The 25,157-nt window shown below is 36.0% G+C and overlaps 3 protein-coding genes across 5 annotated transcripts; all 3 read left to right on the top strand.

Moving 5' to 3' along the window:
- The first annotated feature begins 2,462 nt into the window (after positions 1-2,462).
- On the top strand, positions 2,463-7,302 carry LOC121235707 (probable galactinol--sucrose galactosyltransferase 1). The gene is made up of 13 exons (XM_041132078.1): positions 2,463-3,015; positions 3,595-3,857; positions 3,958-4,048; positions 4,255-4,303; positions 4,407-4,498; positions 4,584-4,691; positions 4,785-4,919; positions 5,013-5,423; positions 5,535-5,676; positions 5,760-5,827; positions 6,063-6,197; positions 6,389-6,606; positions 6,762-7,302. Exons 1-13 carry the CDS (start codon positions 2,825-2,827, stop codon positions 7,136-7,138), a joined length of 2,280 nt encoding a protein of 759 aa, XP_040988012.1. The 5' UTR covers positions 2,463-2,824; the 3' UTR covers positions 7,139-7,302.
- Positions 7,303-8,803: 1,501 nt separating this feature from the next.
- LOC121235939 (vacuolar cation/proton exchanger 5-like) lies at positions 8,804-15,889 on the top strand. The gene is given in 14 exon segments (XM_041132385.1): positions 8,804-9,110; positions 9,219-9,258; positions 9,686-9,834; positions 10,002-10,262; positions 10,385-10,452; positions 10,557-10,585; positions 11,293-11,489; positions 11,584-11,796; positions 12,603-12,737; positions 13,389-13,505; positions 13,577-13,630; positions 14,587-14,703; positions 15,502-15,562; positions 15,565-15,889. Coding segments are annotated over 12 exon segments (1,353 nt in total). The 5' UTR covers positions 8,804-9,110; positions 9,219-9,258; positions 9,686-9,789; the 3' UTR covers positions 15,621-15,889.
- Positions 15,514-23,631, top strand: LOC121235937 (probable amino acid permease 7). 3 transcript variants are annotated; one of them, XM_041132379.1, is made up of 8 exons: positions 15,514-15,648; positions 17,143-17,304; positions 17,885-18,121; positions 19,111-19,204; positions 22,002-22,216; positions 22,460-22,593; positions 22,716-22,943; positions 23,159-23,631. In XM_041132379.1, the coding sequence occupies exons 2-8, from the start codon at positions 17,217-17,219 to the stop codon at positions 23,558-23,560; spliced, it is 1,398 nt and encodes a 465-aa protein (XP_040988313.1). In that variant the 5' UTR covers positions 15,514-15,648; positions 17,143-17,216; the 3' UTR covers positions 23,561-23,631. The 3 variants fall into 3 exon arrangements, with proteins under 3 accessions (XP_040988313.1, XP_040988316.1, XP_040988314.1); XM_041132382.1 differs by lacking the exons at positions 15,514-15,648; positions 17,143-17,304; positions 17,885-18,121 and adding exons at positions 21,078-21,191; positions 21,282-21,515; positions 21,630-21,723 and having other exon boundaries at positions 19,106-19,204; XM_041132380.1 differs by lacking the exons at positions 15,514-15,648; positions 17,143-17,304; positions 17,885-18,121; positions 19,111-19,204 and adding exons at positions 20,823-21,191; positions 21,282-21,515; positions 21,630-21,723.
- Positions 23,632-25,157: the final 1,526 nt, after the last annotated feature.

Raw genomic sequence — 25,157 nt, forward strand, 5'->3', positions numbered from 1 at the left:
CAATTCATGCTACATTTAGCTAAACACTGTAGCAAAATGGAAAATAGATTTGAAAATACATGACTCGTTGGAGGCAATTTTGAGCTATTTTTTTTCAAATTTTACATAAAAATGGGTTTTACAAAAAACTCATTGAAAGTGCTTAAAAACATCTTCATTGGTTTGGCCAAATGCATTTTCAAAATTTAGCCAAATATCATACTTTTTTGTATTTGTCTATTCCATTTAAATTCAATCCCCATTTACTCTCTATATAATAATAAAATATTATTAAATTAATAATTTTTTATTTAATTTATTTGTATCACATTTTATAATTCTACTAATTTAATATTAATAATAATTATATTATAATTAAATGAATATTAAAAAAAATCATATTTTCAAAAGTCATTTAATGTTAATAATAAAAAATATTTGATTAAACTCATCTAAATTTCTATCTAAATTTTTTAATTACAAATTAAAAAATATTTTTACTTAGAGTGAGAAACTAATATTTTAAAGTTTGTTTGGAGTGAGAAATTAATATTTTAATATTTTGTGAATCAATTGTAGTTCTCAATCTTCGGATAACTATTGTAGTAGAAGTCTATCTTATTTTAAATATAACCAATCTAATGTGAGATATTTTTTGACATCAATTATGTAAATTTTGATTAACTTTTCCATTTCAAGCCAATGTGAATGCTTGGAAGGAAAGGAAAACTTGGAGAGATTCCTCATCTATCACGTCACATGATTATGAATACTTTTTGAATTTTCATAACGAGCAATAATACAAAGTCCCCGACAATTTTCAGGACGAGAGCCACCCTACTTTTTGGATCATCCCTACTCCATTCCTAGAAAATAGAAAACACGATGGTTTGAATCGGAGTTGTGCTGTGATCACATGCGTTTGTCCCCCCCGAACTCACCACATGATCTAATGCTTTTCATCTGAATCTTATGTCTTATGTGAATGTCCTGTTCTGTTGCAGAAAAGGCGGATGTTGATATTAAAATTAAAAAAAAAAATAATAATAATAAAACGGCTGTTTTATATGATATGATATATATAATATGTGTTTCTTGGCAATTCTCATTTAATTTGGACTGTCAGTCCAGAGATGGATGTATAGATAGATAAAGGATATCCAAAATAGAAAGGAGATGGATGTTTGTTGTGCCAATCATTCTTGTTAGTCCTTAGAGTTTGTAAAATCTATGTATCGGTGAGTTTAATTGATTGAGTAGTGACTACTCTTATCTAATATCTATCCATCCGGCCCGACTGGCAATCATGCATGTACTACATTTTTTATTGTTGGTATTAAGTTCGTTCACACGTTAAATATGCGTTTCCTTTTTGTGGGGATCGATCAAAAAAAGTAAACACTTTTGGCCGATGCCAAGTAGGATCTGAGCTGTGTCCTTGTACTATCTGACGTGGCCACACGTACTTCGCTTTAATTGTTCAACACTATCATCTATTATTATGACTACTTTATTATATTATTCGTTCAAATACAACGTAATAATAATAATACCCTTGTGTTATATATGGTATGACATGCCAACCGACGACTCAGCTGTCAAATGTTCATTAATTAATTTATATATATATGTATATGAGGAAAGTCGGTTGTATATAAGCTAAGCAGCCACCTGATCCTCCCTCAGCTTCGCCGTTAACCGATCATCTCTCTCTCTCTCTCTCTCGTTATTATCTTAGATTTTGATATGCATCATAATATATTTATTCGAAATGTAGAATAATAAATAGTGATTAATAAAAATAATTATTTTATTATTTATATTAATTTGTTCTAACTTTTTTTCGGGTTGAAAATGTCAAAAGGCTAGCTATTTTTAATCATCGCCGGAAATCCACGTAGCTCCAACTCACGAGGTAGATATTTTCAAGGCAGTTATCCGGTACAGAGATTGGCGACGAGGTAGATATTTTCTAGGCAATTATCCAGTGCTTCTCCAATCTCTCAACACCTTAACTCGCAACAACTGTCCATCCATCAAAACCCAATCAGCACAGTTACCTTCTTGCTCTTGACCATCTTCATGGTGTAAATTAAGAAGAAACGCCCACCGAATGCTACTCTTCTTGTTAACATAAACAACTTCGTAAACAAATATTGGAACAAAAAAAACAAAAAACAAAGAAAGAAGATTTTACATCAACCAGAATGGTAGATGATGGCCCACGAAAAGATCGAGAGCGGAGCATGCGGTTAATCATCTGATGCATGGTGGGTGGAGGGCTCACAGGCGTTGCATGCATGCTTGGTAAAGAAAGCGACGTCACCTGAGCTGCCCAGTATGTTATATGAATCTTGATCAAATAAAGAAACAAACGGGACACGACTCATGACGACACATAATAGTGTAATACTGACATTCTAGTTTACATGATCCGACTGGACTGGCATTGATTCCCGCCTCAAACAGATCATATTTAAAAAAAAAAAAAAAAAAAAAAAAAATGAACTCTTTGATTCTCACCGGGTCCCGGTGGCTTTCCGTCTCTGAGCGTGACATGGATCTGTTTCACGCGTGAACTTATTTTTTTGGCTAATAAATACCCTCACCTCCGTGCCTATTGCCTACAACGTGTCTTGCTTTGACTTATCTGTCATCCCAAATCGTCGTTCTTCTTCTCCTTGTCACCTTTGCCCTGTTTTTTACCTATTCCGGTTTTTTGTTTCTGTTTTCCTTTCTTCTTCTTCTTCTGTTCTTTGGCATCTGAGTGTTGACGTTGGTGTTGTTTTTGGGGCTCTTGGCAACAAAAAGGAAAACTTTTTGAGGGAAGAAAGTAACCAGAAAGATGACTATTGGGGCGGGGATAGGTGTGGCGGATGGGAAGTTGATGGTGTTGGGGAGCTGTGTGTTGCGAGATGTCAAAGAGAACATTATCGTAACAGCTGCCTCAGGAGGTGCATTGGCTAATGGCGCATTCATTGGCGTCGTATCTGACCAGATCGGTAGCCGCCGGGTATTTCCTATTGGAAAACTTGAGTACGTTCCTCTCTGATTACTTTTCCCCTCGTTGTTAAAATAATAGTAAATAAATAAATTTCTGCTTCATGGTCCTCGTTCTTTTTCTTCTGGATCAATAATTCTGGGTTTCTTTTTCTTTCTTTTCCCTTGGTTTTTCTTGTTTGAATGCTCATAAAAACGACTGTTTTGATTTTGGTTTACAAAAGTAATCTTACCAGCTTTTCATTAACCTCTATTTTTATTTGGTTTGCATTACTTTTCTTTGCTATTAACATGTATCTCTGTTCGATTTTGTTCTTTGTTATATCATTGAAGTGTAAACATTTCAGTATACGTGGAGTTCAGGATTTTTTTTTTAAATCTATTTATGTATATCCTCTGTTGCTATGTCCTGTGAGCGTTTTTTTTTTTTTTTTTTGGTTTTATTAATTCATTGAACTATTCAGCTGTATAGTTTTCTTCGTCTTTTTTTTTAAATTTCTGATCCAAACAAAAGATTGCGAGTGTTCTTAAGATGATCTGAAATGTCTTAGAAGGGCAATGCTCGAAATTTGGACAATTGATTTACACGCTGCGATGAATGCAATGGTTCTACAGGGGATTGCGCTTTTTGTGCGTTTTCCGCTTCAAGATGTGGTGGATGACACAGAGGATGGGTAATCGTGGCCAAGATATACCCTTTGAGACCCAGTTTTTGATTGTTGAAGCGCGCGATGGTTCTAGTACTATTGACGATGGAAGCAAAGGTGGAATGGACCAATCTGCCTTGTATACCGTTTTCTTACCCATTCTTGAAGGTGATTTCAGGGCTGTTCTTCAGGGAAATGAGCATGATGAATTGGAGATTTGCTTGGAAAGTGGTATGGAAATTAAAGAGAATCCTCAGTTTTTGTGTTCGATCAATTCATTGTCGCTCTGGCTGTCTTTAAAATAATGACGTGAAATCGTGATTCCTTGCAGGAGATCCCACGGTTGAGGACTTTGAGGGGAGTCATTTGGTTTTTGTTACTGCTGGACCAGATCCATTTGATGTCATCACAAATGCAGTAAAGTGAGTCTCGTACGCATTTTTTACATTGGCAATACCAATACCCCTCAGTTTGGTATTTCACGTCTCAAGTAAATCATGAATATACATTTACATTATTTCCTTCATTCTAGAATCGTTGTAATGACATTCTTTTTAATTTTTTTTTTTCCCGAAGAACCGCTTACAGATTTAAATGATTACTGTTTTTTACATCCAATTATTTACAGGACAGTTGAGAAACATTTACAAACGTTTTGTCATCGCGAGAGAAAGAAGGTACATTTTCCAAAGTACCTCTGGCTTGCGAATGTTTTATACACATCATCAGTCATAAGTCTTGAGACCATAACCTATAATTTCGTTATATTATGCCTTTCAGATGCCAGACATGTTGAACTGGTTCGGTTGGTGTACATGGGATGCTTTCTATACTGATGTCACCTCAGAGGGCGTGAAGCAAGGTCTAGATAGGTATGATTTGTCTCCTCATGGGTAGTGATTTAAAAATTACATTGTTCTACAATTATAGAGAGTCTGAAGCTTATATATTTTGCAGCTTAGAGAAGGGTGGAATTCCTCTAAAGTTTGTTATAATCGATGATGGGTGGCAATCGGTTGGCATGGATCCCATGGGAATCGAATCCAAAGCTGATAACTCAGCCAAGTGCGTGTTTGATCCGAATGAATTTGCTGCTTGTGTTGCCACCTTTTCTTTCTTTGGCCAACAATATTTACTGTTTTTTTCATTCTTGTCCAGCTTTGCAAACAGGCTGACCCATATCAAAGAGAATCACAAATTTCAGAAAGATGGCAAAGAAGGTCATAGGGTAGAGGATCCAGCTTTGGGACTTCGCCATATTGTTGATGAAATAAAGGACAAGCATGCTTTAAAGTATGATTCTATTATTTAGATTTTCGAATCTGATACTTCAAATCATTGTTTGATATGGTGCTTATATTTTCCTTTTTATCTTTGAATATCCAGGTATGTTTACGTGTGGCATGCAATAACAGGGTATTGGGGAGGTGTTAAGCCTGGTGTTACAGATATGGAGCACTATGAGTCTAAATTAGCCTACCCAGTTTCATCTCCCGGTGTTCAGTCAAATGAGTCGTGTGATTGTTTACAAAGCATTACAAGAAATGGTCTTGGCCTTGTGAACCCTGAAAAAGTTTTCAACTTCTATAACGAACTCCACTCGTACCTAGCATCGGCTGGTATCGATGGTGTCAAAGTGGATGTTCAGAACATCCTTGAAACGCTTGGGGCTGGTCATGGTGGAAGGGTGAAACTTGCTAGAAATTACCATCAGGCCTTGGAGGCGTCTATTTCCAGAAATTTTTCTGATAATGGGATTATTTCTTGTATGAGTCACAACACAGATGGGTTGTACAGGTAGCAAATCTTTTGCCTTTCTGTTTCTCACTTTCTTTGACAGTAATTCTATTTTGTAACGTTCATTTTGGAGTTGTGTGATAATCAAATGTTATCAAATTGATTGTGTAGTGCAAAGCGGACAGCTGTTATAAGAGCATCGGATGATTTCTGGCCAAGAGATCCAGCATCACACACTATTCATATTGCATCAGTTGCTTACAACACCATTTTTCTTGGGGAGTTCATGCAGCCTGATTGGGATATGTTCCACGTAAGCTAGCACTCTGATTTTGTGTATTTATGTTGATTTTCCCAATTTGTTGGATCTCATTTTTCAATTTTTCCGGGTGTTAGAGCCTACACCCAATGGCAGAATACCATGCAGCAGCTCGTGCTGTGGGAGGATGTGCGATTTATGTTAGGTAAGATCTTCACTCGGATTAAGATTCTTTAGTATTACTTGTCCCCAAACATTTTCTACAATTATAAGAAAGATATACATAAGATGTGGACCTCACAAAATTAAATAAAAAGTAGTCCACATGTTAAGTCTATTACTTGATTGCTGAAAAGGTTTAGGATAGATAATTGTTAAGTCCACATGTTAAGAATCCAGGTCCTCTTTACTCACAAGGATGGATGTCTGCATTGATGCAGTGACAAGCCTGGGCACCATGACTTTAATCTTCTGAAGAAGCTGGTACTCCCTGATGGTTCAATATTGAGGGCCAAACTTCCAGGAAGACCAACAAGGGATTGCTTATTTTCTGATCCTGCCAGAGATGGGAAAAGGTAAAGCTTAAAGGATATGATTCCCATTGGATAAGCCTGTTAATTAACAAGCCAAAAAAAAAAAAAAAAAAAAAAAGATGAACAAATGATCGTTTAATTTACATTTAACTTTTCCATGAGCTGATGTGAGCGTGTGTGTGTTCAGGTTCATATGTCTTAATTTTTAACTTTAGTCACTCTTGATTTTGCAGTCTTCTAAAAATATGGAATCTGAATGAATTTTCTGGAGTTGTGGGGGTCTTTAACTGCCAGGGAGCTGGCTGGTGTAGGGTTGGAAAAAAGAACCTCATCCACAATGAACATCCGGATACAATTACTGGGGTTATTAGGGCTAAAGATGTTGAATTTCTGCCAAGGGTCGCAGATGATAGATGGTGTGGGGATACTGTCATGTTTTCCCATCTAGGTGGTATGTTTTTATTCCCATTCTTGATTTGCCCTTGATACTATCAAATCTACCAACGCATGGTTACAAATTGTTCAATGGGCCATACTGTTTAAAAATTATATAAGGCGATTGATAGAGTTTAAATTTAGTTAATGAACTTGTGGTGGCAATTGCAGGAGAGACAGTTTATCTTCCAAAGGATGCAGCTATTCCAATTACACTAAAATCCAGAGAATATGAAGTTTTTACTGTGGTTCCTGCCAGGGAAGTGCGGAATGGAGTTAGATTTGCCCCAATAGGTCTAATCAAGATGTTCAATTCAGGGGGAGCCATCAAAGAAATGAATTATAAAGATGAGAAAAGCACAAGTGTTGTCTTGAAAGTTCGTGGGTGTGGCCTATTTGGAGCATATTCTTCAGCCAGACCAAAGAGAATAATAGTTGATTCAGAGGAGATAGAGTTTGAATATGAAGAAGGGTCTGGTTTGGTCACAGTTTGTTTGAGAGTTGCAAAAGAAGAGTTATACCTCTGGAATATTACATATGAACTATGAAACTGAAGTTTATGCAGTAATAGGAGAACTGGGAGTTCATAATCATATCCCCTCTACCATAAGGAGGAGGAGGAGGAAGGAATCAGGAGGTGTTTAGGAGTAGATGTAGATGATGGTAGTACCTTTGTTGTCGTAGATTTATAAGATTGTACAACACACTGTTGGAAAATAATGATAAACCACGAATGTTATTCAAGTCTGTCTACAAGACAAGACACTCCATTAGTGTTATTCTCATTTTTGGCTTCTCTTCTTAACTGATCTCCCTCCCCCAACCCCACCCCACCCCACCCCACCCCCAGGGATAAGTATGGGCTCCTTTCACTCCCTCTGTACATGCAATCCAACACGACACTTATATTTTAGCTCTTGGATTGGAATATAATGGATCTTTTCGATAATATCCGATCCACACGAATCCTTTTTACACCGTTCACAAAATGTTAGTGTACATCTAGATAAGTGTTACGATTATAAAGATATTATATAAAAGTAATATTATAAATTGACGTGTTTTCTTATAACACATTTGATTTATTTTATAATAAAATATTATAAATAATATGATTAAGATATCAGTTTCTCCCTATAATTATAGTTTGCTCCGCACACTGTGGGAGATCACCAAATAAAAATGCTACACGTGGCCATATAAGTGGATTATGCACGTACGCTATTCATGAAGTATTAAATATCTAATCGTTTTTTATATTTCAACAAATATATATATCTAATCATTTTGATCTTAATTACCTTGCCTTTTTCTATATTTTGAAATTTGGATTCGATAGAAAGGTACATAGATAGCTCCGTATAGAGCACCAATTTCTATGTAAAGTTGGCAGGCAATTTCACTTTATCCAACTTCATCAATTGTCAACTATAGTACTTTACCACCAATTTATTATTTTTAATTTTTAGTATATTTATTATTTTTAACTATTTTTCTAATATCTTTAATTATTAAAAAATTAAAAAATATATAATTTCACTAATAATTAATTTTTTAATTATTAAATAATTTTTAAAAAAAATTAAAAAAATAATAAAACGATAATAAAAGAATAATAAGACTATAATTATTTCTTTTCTTATTATAGGTCTGTCAAGGAACATGGGCTCAGAGCATTGATCTCGTTAACCGTTATTTCTCTGCATTTAATTAATTGCAATAGATAGCATGATTTTCATTGTAATCTTTATTTTAATTAAATAATACTCCAAAATTTAGAAATATATAATAAAAACTTATTGATAGAGTAGAGGAGACGGGTTACAGAACAAGGAAAAAATTGTATCTATTTCTCAGTTAAAATGAGTATTACTGTATTTTAATATTTTGGATTGAAATGGGGAGTGTATCGACTTTATCCTAATTAAGCCTAAAACTAGGATTATCAATCATGCTTCTCTTTAACGGCGTAGATCTTGTCTCCGGCCCTACTGCACCAAACTAATATTTACGCACCCACTTTTTTTATGCAAAAGAGAAATTAAATTTAGATCTTTTTTTAAAAAAAATTAATAATTATAGTAGTAAGTATGTAAATATTATGTAATTATTTTATTAAATTAATTTTTAATAATAAATTTCAATTTTTTTAAAACGATTGCATGAAACACTTGAATGACGTAACTAAACAAAAAATAAGATAATAACAACGGAACTTTCCAGGAAACTGCCACAGGCAGACCGGAGGAGACGGGCAGACGGCTACGGCAAAATTACTCAAAATCAGAAATGTCGTCCTAGTTGTCTTCGTGCGCGGAAGTCCTTGAAAAATTAAAATACACACACAGGAAAAAGGGGGTGGGCGAGAAAATCTGGATCTGGGGGCTATAGCTATTAGCCGTTATACACGTTGCTTGAGAAACTCTTGTTTTCTCGGCTATCAATAGTCAATACTGCTTTGTTTCTCTCTCTACGCTTAAACCATTGAGGCGGAAAATCGACTAGCACGAATCCCTCCATGTATCTATATCTATTATCTGCTTATTTGTCCTCCCCTCTTTGAAGGGTTTTTCTGTGGTCTTAGAAAAGCCTAGATTTTTCGTTATTGTTTGTTCATTTGATTTGCAGCCAAGCCGACATCCCAGATCAGACGACCAAAGCTAGCAAGGTTAGTTTGTTTCTTTTTATTATAGCAGATCCGAGAGATATTAGTTTCAAGTACAGAATTATAGTGGGTTTGTGGGTAGCTTTTAGTTTAATGCTATTTTCTTTATAGTGAGGGATCTTCTGTTATCGGTGGAAACTATGGTTTTCTTCCCTATAACTTGTACGATCTTGAAAGTTTTTTGTTTGTGGGTGAGTAGTAAGAAATTTTGAACGTGTTATCTAGACCCCGCGTGCAAAAAGCACTTTCAAGAGCCAAATGTTGAAATTCCTAATCAAATATGGTCTAGATCCTTTTCAAAAAAAATTATGGGTAAGAGATTTAGGAAAACTTCCACTATAAAGTTTTCTTTTTTCTTATTTACTTACAAAAAAGTTTTTCGTTTGTTTTGGTCTTTCATTTATCGCTAACGTTACTGTCGGTCGTGTAGTGTCAACTGCGCTAGACGTTCCTTGCCTTGGTTTCGAGGAAACTACATCGAGTAGGCGACGCCTTCTATGAGAATGGAACAATTGGCGTGCTAGTAGTTAGAGAATGGACTATAAGTTACAAATTGTTGGCACCAAACCTCAACTTGAAGTAAGTTCCAACCTTAATTATCATTTTTTCTTCACGAGGAGTGAAACGTTACCCTGCATCCTTTCATGTTTTAACGACATTCTTCTTTATCATTCCACGCATTCACCTACTTTCGTTGAAATTGTAAGCGTGCTTTTGCATTTTATTTTGTTTTTGGGGATTAACAGATGGGATCACTAGACGGTAAATCAACCCATGAGTTCGAGGAGGAGAGTCTTTTTAGAGCGGAAATAGATTCTCAGAAGTTGCAACCTATGCATACGGCTGAGAGTGGATCGTGTTCTGGAGGTTTGCGAGCTGGTATGAGTATGATATCAAGGAATCTTATGTATAGGAGCATAAGGACTGTTGTTTTCTCCAGTAAACTCAACTTGCTGATTCCTTTTGGGCCACTAGCAATTCTTGCTGAGAAACTGACCGGCCATCGAGTAAGCTGTAGCTCTCCCTGCCTTGAATGATTTGTATCGTTGTTTAAAAATGCTTCTGTTCATTATGTTCTGGTGGATTAATTTTATATTACTTAAAAAAAAAACGTTCTGGTGGATTACAGGGTTGGGTCTTCTTTCTGAGCTTATTGGGTATAACACCTTTGGCTGAGCGTTTAGGCTATGCTACAGAGTAAAAGTTTCTGTCTATCTCTTATTTATTTATTTATTTATCTATTTTGAATGAATAATACAAATTGGTAAGTAGCTAATGTGATGGTTTTCATTCTGATTTAGGCAGCTGGCTTTTTACACCGGACCTACAGGTAAATTTTTGTTTTATCTGAATTTAAATTAGTAAAATCTTGTCTTTTATCTTTGGGTCCATTTTGGTTTATTACCTCAGAACATACAAATGACATGTCAATATTTCTGCAATGGTATGCTCCCAGAGTCTTGCTTGCACCAATTTGATTTCATCATACATATTGGGATTGGGTTCTGTGGATTAGGTCATATTTAAAAAGTATTCCTTATTTTATTTTTTAACTAATTTTTATCTAATTTTTTTTTTCTTTTCTGTTCTGGCTCGGCTATCCCCCCTAGCTGAGCCATTCTCTTTTATGATATTGAGCCGGATGGAACCAATTAAAAGAAAATCTATTCGTCAAACAAAAACCATAGAGAGAGAGGTCAAGAGAATATTGGACTTTAAACCCCAAAAAAAAAAAAAAAAAAAAAAGATTTAACTCAATGGTATGAATATTGATTATGTTTTGCATCTTGATCGAGAGATCCAGAGATGAACTTGGTTTATTGTTGGTCAACCACAATCTTGAAAATTTATAATTTTTGTATTTGTTATACCTTGTTAGTTTCCCTTGTATTATACTCATTTGAAGGATTGGAGGAGTGTGCCTAAAACACGTTGCTGGCATAATTTGTGTATTGCATATTGCTCTTTTCATCTGAAGGTTGGAGATCAGTTTTGCATCTGGATTCTGTTTTTGATATAATGAATTGGAATGTGCAGTTGGAGGCCTTTTAAATGCTACTTTTGGAAATGCAACAGAACTTATTATATCAATCTATGCACTTAGAAGTGGACTGATACGTGTTGTTCAGCTGTCATTATTGGGCTCAATTCTATCAAACATGTTGCTGGTGCTTGGATGTGCATTCTTTTGTGGTGGGCTTGTTTTTCATAAGAAAGAACAGCAGTTTAATAAGGTGGACATAGTAGCAGCTTTTGCTGGCATTTTATTTTCTATTTTCGTTAGTTGTCTACTCTTTCGGTCCTAAGCTGATTTACGTTGCCATGCAGGCAACTGCTGCTGTAAGCTCCGGATTGCTGTTGATGGCAGTCATGGGCCTGCTTTTTCCAGCTGTTCTTCATTATACACACACTGAGGTTCATTTTGGAAAGTCAGAGTTGGCTCTTTCAAGATTTAGCAGTTGCATCATGCTTGTGGCATATGCTGCATACCTTTTTTTCCAGCTAAAGAGTCAAAATAATCTATATTCCCCTCTCAATGAGGTTCGTTTTGTTTTCTATCATACACTAATGTATTTATCCAATAGCTAGAAATGTCCGTATCTGGATCTTTTAGTTCCATGTGTGTGTATGATTTAATATTCTAAGGATTCGCTGTTTCCTTACTGTCAATTACTTCAAACCTGTAAGGCCATGTTTGCTTAACTAAGTTTTTAAAAAAATTTCAAAAATATTTTTCAACCAAAATCTAAACATCTTTGGATCTAAAAAATTTTTTCTATTTCAACTTTGCATCCAATCATTTGCGAAGAGTAAAAACACCAAAACCCAAACAACTTTTACAAAAACCAAAACAAAGACTAGCCTAAAAATTATATTCTAACAACTTTTCAGTTTTGCTTATCTGCTTTTCCAAACCCCAATACAAAACATATTATAAAAGGATTTATTCAAATTTTCCTATCTACTTTCACTAAACCCATTAAACAACACGTATAAAAAAATTCAAAATTTCACAAACATTCTAAAAGATTTTAACCAAGCATACCCTAAATATTCTCAATCTGGAAAGTTACATTCTTTAAATTCTGGGTCAGATATACTTCTTTCCCGAAAAAAAAAAAAAATTTCTGGGTCAGATATCTTTAGGCTAAGTGATATTGATATGACTATCAGTTTAAACTTGTCTTATTAGCATCTTTATATGTGTATTCTGTGTATCATTGACTCGCTATGATTTTACTACTTTGACTTCCTTTATTTGTATTCATTCTTCTATTTTATTGCAACGGTTTAGCTTGTATTGTTCAATTAATTGATTTATAGTGTGGTATATGTTATCAACTTAGGAAGGGAGTCAAAATGAAGAGGGACCGGATGAAGATGAAGCTCCAGAGATCTCTAAATGGGAATCAGTAATTTGGCTTTTTATTATGACTGCTTCTATCTCAATCCTATCTGAGTATTTAGTTCGTGCAATAGAGGTAATATTTTCATGTTCATGCTTTCCCTTTCCATGATGCATTTATTAGCATTGTTTTTGAAGGCTGAATCCGTTTCTTTTTTTCTTTTTATAAGTAAGAATTTATTAATATCAATAGGCCTAACCAAGTACATTGGGTGTATATAAGAGAGAACACCTAGCCCATAATAGGATGAATCCGTTTCTTAAAGATATATATAATATTTAGTTTTTTGTATACATGTAGGACCCTTCACAATTAAATTCTTGAAGCAGACATGTCATTTTAGTGCACGATTTATATGTTTATATGCCTGCTTGGTATGTATTGCCACATTGGTTGGGGCATTGACTCATTGTTGGTATGGAAGTCAAATGGTCAAAACGTCGACAAATGCAGCATTTATTAAAGTGTCCCCCCCCCCCCCCCAAAAAAAAAAAAAAAAAAAAAAAAGAGAAAAAGAAAAAGAAAGAAAGTAAAAAACCCTTCTTTCATTTTCTTAGCTGTCTCTTCTCTTTGTTGTTGGTTATTTTATGCATTTTCTATGCCTTTTCAGATTAAAAGCGATGTGATTTCCAGGTTTTTCTGTTGGATAGGTTACATAAATAAGATTTTAATAGTCATTTTTCTATTAACTTTATTTCCTTGTTCTACTTGTCTTTGATTTTGTAGGGAGCATCCGTTGCATGGAATATTTCGATTGTTTTTATTAGTGTTATTTTGCTCCCGATCGTGGGGAATGCTGCAGAGCATGCAAGTGCTATTATGTTTGCCATGAAAAACAAACTTGTAAGCTTTTGGACATTTTCTTTAACAAATTTTTGTTACAATGAATTGCAATAATTTGAGTTACTTTGCAGGACATTTCTTTAGGAGTGGCAATAGGATCTTCAACACAGATATCCATGTTTGGGGTGGGTACTGCCTTGTGTTTTAATATCTATTTTACAATTTATACCTTCTAAAAGAAGGTTTTGCCAAAAGTAAATTAGTATGGTGTATGGCTGCCTTTACTCTGCCTTGACAAAAGAATCAATATAACAGTTGTTTCAAGCTGTAGTGAGGCCAGTCATTCTATTTTTTGATCAGTAAGAAATTTATTGATTGAATGAAACTAGGCAACGCCCATGTACACAGGAAGTATACAACAGAGACTCCTAATCACATTCTAGAAAGCTGAAAAGAAAATAAGAACTCGTGAATGTTCCCTCCCTTTTTTGTAGTGAGGCCAGTAATTTTTTTTGTAGGTAAAAATAAATTTTATTGAAAGGAAAAATAGTCGTGGCCCAAATACACAGGAGGTATACAATGAGAACACCTAATTACTACTTAGGACTAGAAATGGATACAAGAAAGTCATGAAAACTAGCTCTGTTGAGAACAGTGACAGATGCCCATAAATACAAGGTGTTAAAGAAAAATCTCTTGAGCTCATCCAAGGAATGTTCCCGGCGAGGCCAGTCGGTACTTACCAAAAAACAAAGTGAGGCCTGTCATCTACCAGGGTTTGGGATTGGGATGCTCCATACTCCTAGTGTTGCATCTCTTAGGGAGCAAGGGAGAAGTGCGAAGCAAAGTGACTTAAGGAGTGAGGGAACTAGCGAGCTGGGGCCCAAAGCTGTTCCTACAGAGTCAATAAAAGCATAGGGGAGATAGCATCTGGTCTAGCTCTCATATAGAGCAAGCATGGCTTTATCGTCCCCCGCCCTGGGGGGGTGGTGGTGGTGTTGTATGTATTTTCTTTTATGTTTGGATGTTTCGTTCACCAAGGAGTTACTTTTACATCCATGACTCTGCTTGTTAGTATTGTCTTGTTGAATATTCTATATTCAGATCAATATCTATTAAAATCATCACTATTTTGCTGCAGATTCCTTTTTGTGTGGTGGTTGGTTGGATTATGGGGCAACCCATGGACTTAAACTTTCAACTTTTCGAGACAGCAACACTTTTTATAACCGTCTTAGTAGTTGCCTTCATGCTGCAGGTTAGTGCTTCACTGAGTAAGGAAACCATATATGCAATCTTTATGAAAAGGTTCTGTTGTGAGAGAAGAAACTGTCTGTATGGTAGGGACCAACAAGTCCCTGCTATATTTTCTAATATGGACCAAAAGTCCACGATAAATGGTTCTTGAGTGGACTAGATATGAGGATGCTGGAAGTGATCTTGATACGAAGAGCAGGAACCACCAGAAGTGATTCTGAAGCTGCAATTTGAGACATCCATGTGTTTTCACCATTGGTTGTTGCTAGAGGTCATTAAAATGAAGGAGAAAACCGGATCTGGGAACCATTTATCTTGGAGCAGCACATGGCAGTGCGTGGGCTCATGTGCTGAGCAAAATGGTTGTGGCAGAGGCTGGGGTGAGAGATTGGCTTTTGGGGAGTTGCATGAAGCAGGACATGGTCATCAGTAATGGTAAGAGGTGGGCAGAACTAGAAAATGATGAGGGAAAAAAAAGGAAAGAAACAATAAAAAAGGGCTGGGGATGGGATGGTGGGGAGTAGAGTTCCCCTCCCACTGGAGGGGAGGACCGATGGAGAGCTGGGGGAAAATGAGTTTGACTAGAGTTGAAGATTTGTAAAATAATATAAAGCATATTTGAAAGTCAACAGCTCACTCTAGTCCAACTGCTTTATGAGCCAATTGTGTTTTGAACAAGTTTCTGCTACCCAATTTTCTCTTAATTTTGTGGATTGCATTGTCGTAATGGTTATTAATTTTTGGTAATTTTTGATACATCATATTCATAGATGGTTGCCTGTGTTTGTTTTGTTTGCAGGAAGGAACCTCAAATTACTTCAAAGGACTGATGCTTATTCTATGCTATCTGATAGTAGCTGCAAGTTTTTTGTACATGTAGATCCTTCTCCAGGTGCTGATAATGAACCGAAAACGTAGAGCAGGGAAGCGCCATTGGATTGATGAGGTAAATCTCCAAAAGATTTGGCTTGGCTGTGTATATATTTCACATGTAAACTTTTTCCACCTGCTCCTGCTTTTTAGTGAATTCAATCAACCGCATTTATGTTCGTTTCGGATCAGCTACGGCTTGGATGTCTGTCAAGCGTTTGCTTAGATTCCATTCCAAGAAAACAAGTGTTGTACTACAGGAAAATCAAGATATAATTTTCTTTATAAAATAAGGAGTACCTTGGGTTTTAGTTGTCGAGGGCCCGCCTCCATTCCAACAAAATTGACATGGTGCGGTGTCTAACATGGAAGGAAAGCTGTATTTATTGATCATCTGACTGTCTTGGTCTCGTGCCTTTTTTCTTGAGTTTAGTTTCCTTCTCTTTCACTCCTGTTCTGCCCTGCCCTTTCAATCTCTCTCAAATGAGGCCAGGCAACCTCACTTGTTGACCAACTTTGGGACCGATTCAATATGGTTTTACCTTTTCAGTAGTCGATAGATCGGAACTTCGTGTTCCTCAACAACCTTGTTTTTCTTTTATTCAGGTTTTAATTCTTCTTTTGTAATACGCTTTAAACACAAGCTGTTTACGTGCAACTATAATGGAACAATGTTTCTTTACTCTGCTGCAAGGCTCGAAAGTTGAAATGGGATATGAAATTGAGCAAACACCTATCTATTGAATCAACTAAATTCAGTAAGAGCGTGATATTAATTTATTTCACATATCAAGTTTCCTATATAATTTGTTATCTTTTAATTCAGTTCTCTTATATTTTCATACAAGAAAGAAAACACCAACTTACCTTTAAAACATAATCCAAAAAGATAAATTTTTTGAATCAGTCGATCGAACTGAATTTGGTGGCTTGGATAAAAAATGCCACCAAAGTTGGGTTTGATTAATCACCAATCCAAGTTGAAGTAGATGAATTAATGAACCGTTTTGTAGAGCTATAATAGTGACTAGAAATAAGACAAGTGCAAGGAGACATCGTAGCATGAGCAAAGTAAGGACCTAACAGATCAAAGCTGTAATTTTCAAGAGCCTTCACTCGGTTGTGCTTCTTTCCTCAATTATTTCTAGCACATGCAAAATCTGGAAGTGGTGTTTTCAACATATTTCCAGTATTAATTGTCAAATGGATTTTGGTAAACCAATGGCAATAATAGGCAGGCTTTTATAGTCAAGAGTCAGATTCAAGGGATTCTCTTTGAAATGAAGTCCAATCTTGATAGGTTTCTTCCAGCCCCCACCAAACTTTCAAACGCAAGACTTTCTATTTCTAATTCAATATATTTATGGTAGGAATGACAATTACAAGAGCTGTTACGTGTTTGATCAGGACAATACAAGATATCCGTTAAACGCCAAATGACATCCAACATGTAACTTTCAGTCCGTTCTGGATCCGTATTTTTCCAAGTGATTAATAAGAAACCCGGTGCCCTGCCCTCCTTTTTCATTACATTCATTTACATACACTAAAACAGCTTCTTTTTTTATAGGTTCGTATTTGCCTGCCTTGTAATACAGGGGGGAGGGATCAGCTCCATAATCTTTTTTGAGAGAAGGGAGAGAAATGGCTGCTGGAGAAGAAGAAGAAGATCATCACCAATCGCCCTTACTGAGGAGCTCCGATAAACCGGAGGAGCCTCTCAAAAGAACTGGTAATTTAACTTTCTACTCACCTTCGCTGTCATATACTTTCTCGATATATTTTCCATAGAAAACGTTGCAAGACGTGGAAAATTCTTCATCCTCTGATTCGCCCCTTTTGCCCATGCGTTTCCTTCTCATAAGCATAAACAAGTGAACAGCATCCTTCCTTTCTCCTTGTCCGTCGTGTTTTTTTTCTTCCATTGTTGGGGGGGGGGGGGGGGGGGGGGCGGACCACCAAAATTGTAGTGGTAAGTTTCCATATTGATTCAGCAATGCATTATACAGATGGTGGTGGAGTAGGTGAGATTGGCAGTTGGTTGGCAATTTACTATTTGCAAGAGTGATGATTACAGCAACCAACCAGTCCAAACCGCCCTGTTTGAGATACAACTGCAGATCGACTTGGTTTTGTAACATGTGCTATATTCTATAATTGCTTTGAGCAATTTACTTTTGACACAGTAGCCTCACTAATTCACCATTGTCATTTGATCCAATTATGAAAAAGTAGAGTAGTTTGAATTAAAATTTTAAAGCTTTGACTTTTTCTGCGTCTAATATTTTTGAGTTGGTAATTTCTACGTCAAGGAAGCGCATGGAGTGCAGTTGCGCATATCATAACAGGAGTGATAGGGGCAGGTGTTCTGTCTCTGGCATGGAGCGTGGCTCAGCTGGGGTGGATTTTAGGCCCCCTTCTCATCATAGTCTTTGCAGGCATCACCCTCGTTTCCACGAGCCTTCTGTGTGACTGCTATAGATACCCTGATCCTGAACGTGGCCCTTCTAGAGTTCGCTCCTATATGGATGCTGTCAAGTTGCATTTAGGTGAGATATTCAAAACCCCACCGTTTTTTTATTTTTATACAAACAAAAAATCTACGTCACTTCTCACCCATCATTCTATTTATTAATTATTATCAACATAATGTCTCATAGGTAGATAGCTATATATGCGCCACAAGTGGGGTTTTAAATAAATATCTCTTTAAAGTAAAGAAAAAAAAAAAAAAAAAAAAAAGGTAGAATACTAGACTTCTCCCTGAGACCTCTGGTTGGGTTTTTTATTTTTTTATTTTTTAACTTTGTGATTAAGTAAATATTTTTAATGACGTTGTGAAATTTTTTTTAAAAAAATATTTAAAATTATTAAAAAAATGTATGTAAAAAAATAGAAAAATAAAACAAATAAAATAAATTAGCGGGAGCGGTGGCTCTAATGTTACTCGTAGCTATATATGTGCCTAACATTTTCCTTTTCTCTGCAGTATTTTTTTTTCTCGATGTATGTAGATAAAAGAAGAAGTGGGCATGAATCCCAAAAACAAATAACCACTAAATAAAATCAGTTTATGCAATGCTAAAGCGGCATTTAATTTTCTGATAAAATTTGATGGTCGATTGTCTCTGGAATTAATTAGATTAGAAGCCATGTGCCATAGACTGAAGGCAAAAAATGGTCAGAGTGGGATGAGGGGGAATAGTTCTAGAAGTGTGTGCTCAGGGCCAACATTGAGTGTATAAATGATAAAAATAGTGTAATAAAAAGGGGCAGGCAGGTACGTCTCTGACTCTTGTTATTATGGCAGATGAATTAGGATGGGAACTACTTGTTGGATTGTATGTATTCGAACCAAAACGCTTATCTTTTTTAGATTTCATGCTCAAATTGTATTTCTTTCTTCTTTAAACCAAAAGAAAAGCATGAAATCTTAGACAATGAGACATAAAGGGAGCCATTTTTTTTAAATTTTCTTAATATCTTCGAGTTTTTTGGCTCCCTTCTTCTTCTTCTATTAAACAAGTGGTGATTTCAGGAGAGAAGATACACAAAGTGTGTGGAGTAGTTGTGCAGGAGAGCCTATATGGGAATGGAATTGCCTATACCGTCACTGCAGCTAGCAGCATCAGGTATTCTTCTTTAACATAAGTGATGATTTCGGAATAGAGTTTTTTAAGTTCATACTCTCAGTCCATGCTAAAGTCACCGCTTCCAACTACTACCGCTGGAGCTACTGTTAGTTATAGGATTTTTTTTGGCTTTTTCGTACATATATTTTTTAATACTTTTTAATATTTTTAAAAAATATAATATTATTAAAAAAACATTTCCTTAATCCTTAAATAAAAAGAATTTAAAAATTAAAGTGGTAGAATAGAATGGTAAGAATAGTATTATCTATAGATTAAAAATAATGATAAAATTACTATATTACTACTGCTCATCTATAGTATTATCTATAGATTAAGAATAATATTATCTATAGGACGTCTATCGCTGCCCATAAATTAATATGAAAGTTGACCTTTAGATAATTGAGAAGAGTGAATGCAGTATCACTTTTCCGTTTTTGGCTTCTTAAGGCACGACACGATGACGCATTGACTTGATGTTGTGCCAAACCCCATCCTCACAGTCACAGCTACCTACTTACCATACCTACCTTGTAAGATAGCTGATGTACACTTGGGCCGCAGTACTTTATCGGTACAAGGCAATACAAGTTTACGGGTCTTGGCCCAATCGAATGGTAGGCCCACCACTGGAGGTTTCAAAGGAAAACGACGAAGGACGAGATAAGATTGTAATTTGACATGGACTGATGGAAGTAATTTCCGTGTCGTCGGACGGCAGGGCCACGTGCGTGAGAGTAGAAAAATCGAAATGGGTAATTAGGCAGTATTAATATTATTATTATTATTAGAAATTAAGTCCTATGTATGGTTGTATTAACTCATGAATCTGATGATGGCTGGGGTTGGGGACCGTGGTCGGAAGTTTGAAGATTCCTGATACTAAAGTCCAAAAAAGTTTTTCAAATTGCGTATGATGTGAATTAAGGCCATGTTGAGAAAAGAATGAGACATAACTTTCACTGCTTCCAGCAATGGTGGCTGGTGCTATTGGAATCTGTATCTGCTGAGAGAGGTCGCGTATCAAACTTCCTCCGGAAAAAGGAATTACCTTTTGCAGGTCATTCACCGGAAAAAGAAAAAGAAATTAGGGGCAATATTTATGCAATCAAGTCAAATGTTAGGTAAATAAGACTGACTAATTAACCACCCATCCCACTCACCTTTGTCCTGAAAGGCGAAGTCATACTACTATTCGATTCAAAATAAAGTTTGGCCAAAGTAATAAAGGAGGAAGTGAAAATGCCATGATGAACACGACAGCCATTTCTTCCATTATTATTTCGTATCTAAATGAAACTTCGTGGATTGGACAGGTGCTGACAAGAGTATACTTGCAAAAAGCCTTCTAACTCTAATATTACAGATCTAATCGCCCGCACACAGGAACAATTTAAAGCTTCTGTAAGAGTGAAGAAGAAGTTGCATTTCTCATTTTAGTACGAGTAATTATATAATTGTCAAGTATGTAAATGTCGCTAATCATTTTAAAAAGGAGTGAGATTTATTATTAAAAAATTAATTTTTTTATATAAATTTTATATTTTATTTATTTTTTTTTTAAAATAAATACACGACGATCGTACTCTTCAAGATTACAAATATCTTTTTTCTTTTACTCCTGTGCCTGTGTGGGTAGTTGTCACTTAGTTCAACTGACGGAACACACTTATGTTAAAGAAGCCTTCGTTAAATGCCAGTCATGGTCGCCATATAATGTAATGAAGACCACGGCTATAAATGGATAAGAGGGAGATGTACGGAAACATCAAACTTTAGCTGTCACAAGCATGGTATTTAATTTTAATAGCATGGATGTATGTGTGGCACAGTGTTTCGTATCTTAGGCCTTCTAATATTGGGTATACAGTTAGCAGAGTTCAGGACCCTGTTTTGAGTTGAAAATAAACAAACATGGCTGTCCAACAATCTTGCCCCGTAGCCAATGGTTCCTGGGATGATGATGGGCGACCAAAAAGAACCGGTAAAAAACTTTTTACTCTACTATCCACAAGTTCTTTTAATTCAGTTCCGATTCAGTCTTGAAATCAGTGCCTATCGGGAACTAAACCAGGAACCTTGTGGAGTTGCATCGCTCATATCATCACTGCTGTTATAGGCTCTGGAGTTCTGTCTTTGGCATGGAGTACTTCACAGTTAGGATGGATAGCAGGGCCAGTTTCTTTGCTTTGTTTTGCGATTGTCACCTATATTTCTGCCTTCCTCCTTGCCGATTGTTACAGGTCTCCCGACCCCATAACGGGAACTCGAAATTACTCATATATGGACGCTGTTAGAGTGAATCTTGGTAGTATACACGTCAACTCCTTTTCTTCTGTCAGAAGTTTTATATGATCTTCAACTTAAGGATATCCTTTAGTATGTTTTATCTGCCCTCTGATTTGATTTAGTGGAAGTTCAGGAAGAACACATACGTGGTTTTGTGGTTTGCTTCAATACTTGAGCTTGTATGGGACTGATGTTGCTTATGTAATTACTACATCAACCTGTATGAGGTAATATAGACAGACTGCGATTAGAGGATAGTAGAATTTTGTGTATTTGCTTTTTGCCTCTGCGCATCTTTATCTATCTTTTGGAAATGCACCAGAAAGTTTATATTATATTATATTATACAGTTTTTGTTTTTTTTTCTCTCCTCCACAAGTTATGCTTGCTATCTTCTCTACTCCTCCATCTTCTCTCCCTTTCTACTTGACTCAAGTTGGCAAAGCTCATTCATTGTATTTCTCGTACCTTTTTTTCCTCAGTTTTTGTTGCTATATTAATGCAGAGCAATTCAGAAATCAAACTGTTATCACAAAGAAGGGCATCAGGCTGCATGTACATATGGGGATAATTTCTATATGCTGCTCTTTGGGCTTATTCAGATCGTCATGTCACAGATTCCAGATTTCCACAACATGAAATGGCTCTCCGTCGTTGCTGCAATCATGTCCTTTTCCTACTCTTTCATTGGATTTGCACTTGGGTTAGCAAAAGTAATAGGTATATACATCTTTGAATTCGCCTGCTTTTTTTTTTCTCCCATTTTGCAGACCTCCTACTTTACAACAAACACAAACTCTTTCTTTCACTTACAGCCCTATACAATTGAAAGAAAAGTTTTCGAGTTCCAGATCATATGGCAGCCAAACGGAGGATCATAGAAATGTTTGGTTGATACAGTAGGAAAGCCAGTTGGCTTTGGCCATTTAAGGGTTAAAACTGATCTTGTGATTGCAATTGCAGGAAATGGCAAGATTATGGGGAGCATTACCGGAGTCCCAGCTGCTAATGTTGCTGACAAATTATGGTTAGCCTTCCAAGCACTCGGGGACATTGCTTTCGCCTATCCGTACTCAATTATTGTAATTGAGATACAGGTATATGGATTACAATCTTTAGACAAACCAGTTTATATATTTAAGAAGAAAAATAAAGAAATAAAGAAATTAAATAAATATGGTGTCTAAAATGTAACAAGGATATTTCTGAAACGAATTAGGATACTTTGAAGTCCCCTCCTCCAGAAAATCAGACCATGAAGAAGGCCTCGATGACTGCAATCTTTGTCACAACCTTCTTCTACCTCTGCTGTGGCTGCTTTGGATATGCTGCCTTCGGGAATGACACGCCAGGAAACCTATTGACAGGATTTGGTTTCTATGAACCTTATTGGCTTATTGATTTCGCTAATGCTTGCATTGTCCTCCATTTGGTAGGAGGATATCAGGTATTCCCTACTTGTATGGAACTTCATTATGTTAAATTTCTTACCGACCTTGATCTGTTTCTGCTCTTTATACTTTCACTATCAAAAGGTAATAATATGCCCAATGGAACAAGCATTTATTTTTTCCAAAATAAGAACTTTCTGGAACAATAGTGAAATCCGATGCATTCTTGATTGAATCTATTTATTCATTTATCACCTGTTTTCTCTCTCAGATTTATTGCCAGCCAGTATTTGCATTTGTTGAAAGATGGTTGACGAAGAAATATCCGAACAGTAGCTTTGTAAATAATTTCTACACCTTCAAACTCCCTTTGTTGCCGGGTTTTCAGTGGAATCTTCTCAGGCTATGTTTCCGAACTGCATATGTTATCTCAACCACTGCACTTGCAATGCTCTTCCCTTACTTCAACCAGGTGTTGGGACTATTAGGGGCCCTGAACTTCTGGCCTTTGGCCATATATTTCCCTGTGGAAATGTACTTCGTACAAAAGAAAATAGGGGCTTGGACTAGGAAATGGATTGTACTTAGGATATTTAGCTTTGTTTGTTTTCTTGTGACTGTCATGGGTTTTATCGGGTCGCTTGAAGGACTGATAAGCGCCAAATTGAGCTGAGGGATTCATGTTCTTCATAATTTAGCACTTGGAAGAAAGAAAGTTTGAAATGCATGCTACAAATTACAATACCTCTACCGTCTTCAACCTTCTCTTCGCAAATGATCTTATCATTTTCAATTCTCAATTTTGAATATCAACTTCAGTCTAGAAGCTTTACCAATCATATTCTATCTTCAAGGTCTACCTGTTGTGTTTTTGTTACTATTAAGTGTGACTTGCTTCTTGGGAAGATCTAAAGAACCTCCCGAGTTCTAGCATATATATGAGTTTTTGGATAGAATAAATTATACGGATGGGTTCATGGGAAGACTGAAAAGACTAAATAAAATAATAATAATAAAAACCTTGTCAATCATCTTCTATCAGCTGTCTAAACTTGGGCAGACGCCTATTTTCCTCCGCTACGCCTGTGGTTTCATACAACTTAGGTTAGATTTGGATTGTGAGATGAGATGAGATGAGATGAGATGAGATAAATTTAGATGAAAGTTAAAAATTGAATAAAATATTATTAGAATGTTATTTTTAAATATTATTATTGTTTTGAGATTTGAAAAAATTGAATTGTTTATTTTATTGTTAAAATTTAAAAAAATTGTAATGATGAGATAAGTTCGGAAGATTTTTTAGTCCAAACCGGGCCTTAAGGTTTGCATTGATCAGATCATTATCCCCTCAGGTGCAATATTCAACCCCAGCATATGGGTGTTGGCTTTTCTGCTCAGAGCTATTGGAATATTACATCTTTACTGTATATAAGTAAAATAAAAAAGTAAAAGTAAGTTTAGATTACAGTCTTAGGGCTAACATCAAGGTACACCACCCCGATGGAGTCTTCCTAGTGGAGACACTTTTGACTGTTGTAAATATTATGAATATTGTAAATACGCTAGGTTTTCCTTTCCATGTTCATATTCCCCCTAACGGTAAATGGGGACTGGGAGGCCTGCTATTTATGTGGAAGCAAGGACTGGATGTAGAAATTGTAAATATTTATGATAATATTATTACTCTTTTGATGTACTCGGATCTCGTTCATCACCCTTGGCTCCTTAGTTTTGTTTATTGTCATGAAATACAAGAGAAAACATGACTTCTGGAAACTGCTCTCAACAATTACCAACTCTTCTCGTGCCCTTGGTTAGGAATAGGTGATTTCAATAGCATTATGAACCATCCTAACATGCCTCAACACCTACTCTTAATGGTCAAGTAAAAAAAATCACAACAACAAATCTACCATTCAATTCAATGGCACTTCCAATCCAAATCTGATCTCTTCCATAACTTCCATTCTCCCTTTCAAGAAAACCAACTCCTACATTAAGCACCTGGGCCTTCCTCTCACCATAGGCAGATCAAAGAGAGAAACCTTTTCGAAAATCTTTGAAGAAACTCAAAATAAATTAAGTGGGTGGAGGTCAAGACTTCATTCTCAAGCTGGCCGTACCACCTTAATCAAGGTTGTGGTAAGCTCAATTCCTTCCTACACAATGTCATCTATCACTCTCCCAAAGTTTGTTTGCAAGAAAATAGACACTCATCTGAAAAACTTTTAGTGGGGATTCCTCCCAAACAAAAAGTCACACTTCAC

The sequence above is a fragment of the Juglans microcarpa x Juglans regia genome, chromosome 6D (genome assembly GCF_004785595.1).
Source record: "Juglans microcarpa x Juglans regia isolate MS1-56 chromosome 6D, Jm3101_v1.0, whole genome shotgun sequence".
NCBI lineage: Eukaryota > Viridiplantae > Streptophyta > Magnoliopsida > Fagales > Juglandaceae > Juglans > Juglans microcarpa x Juglans regia.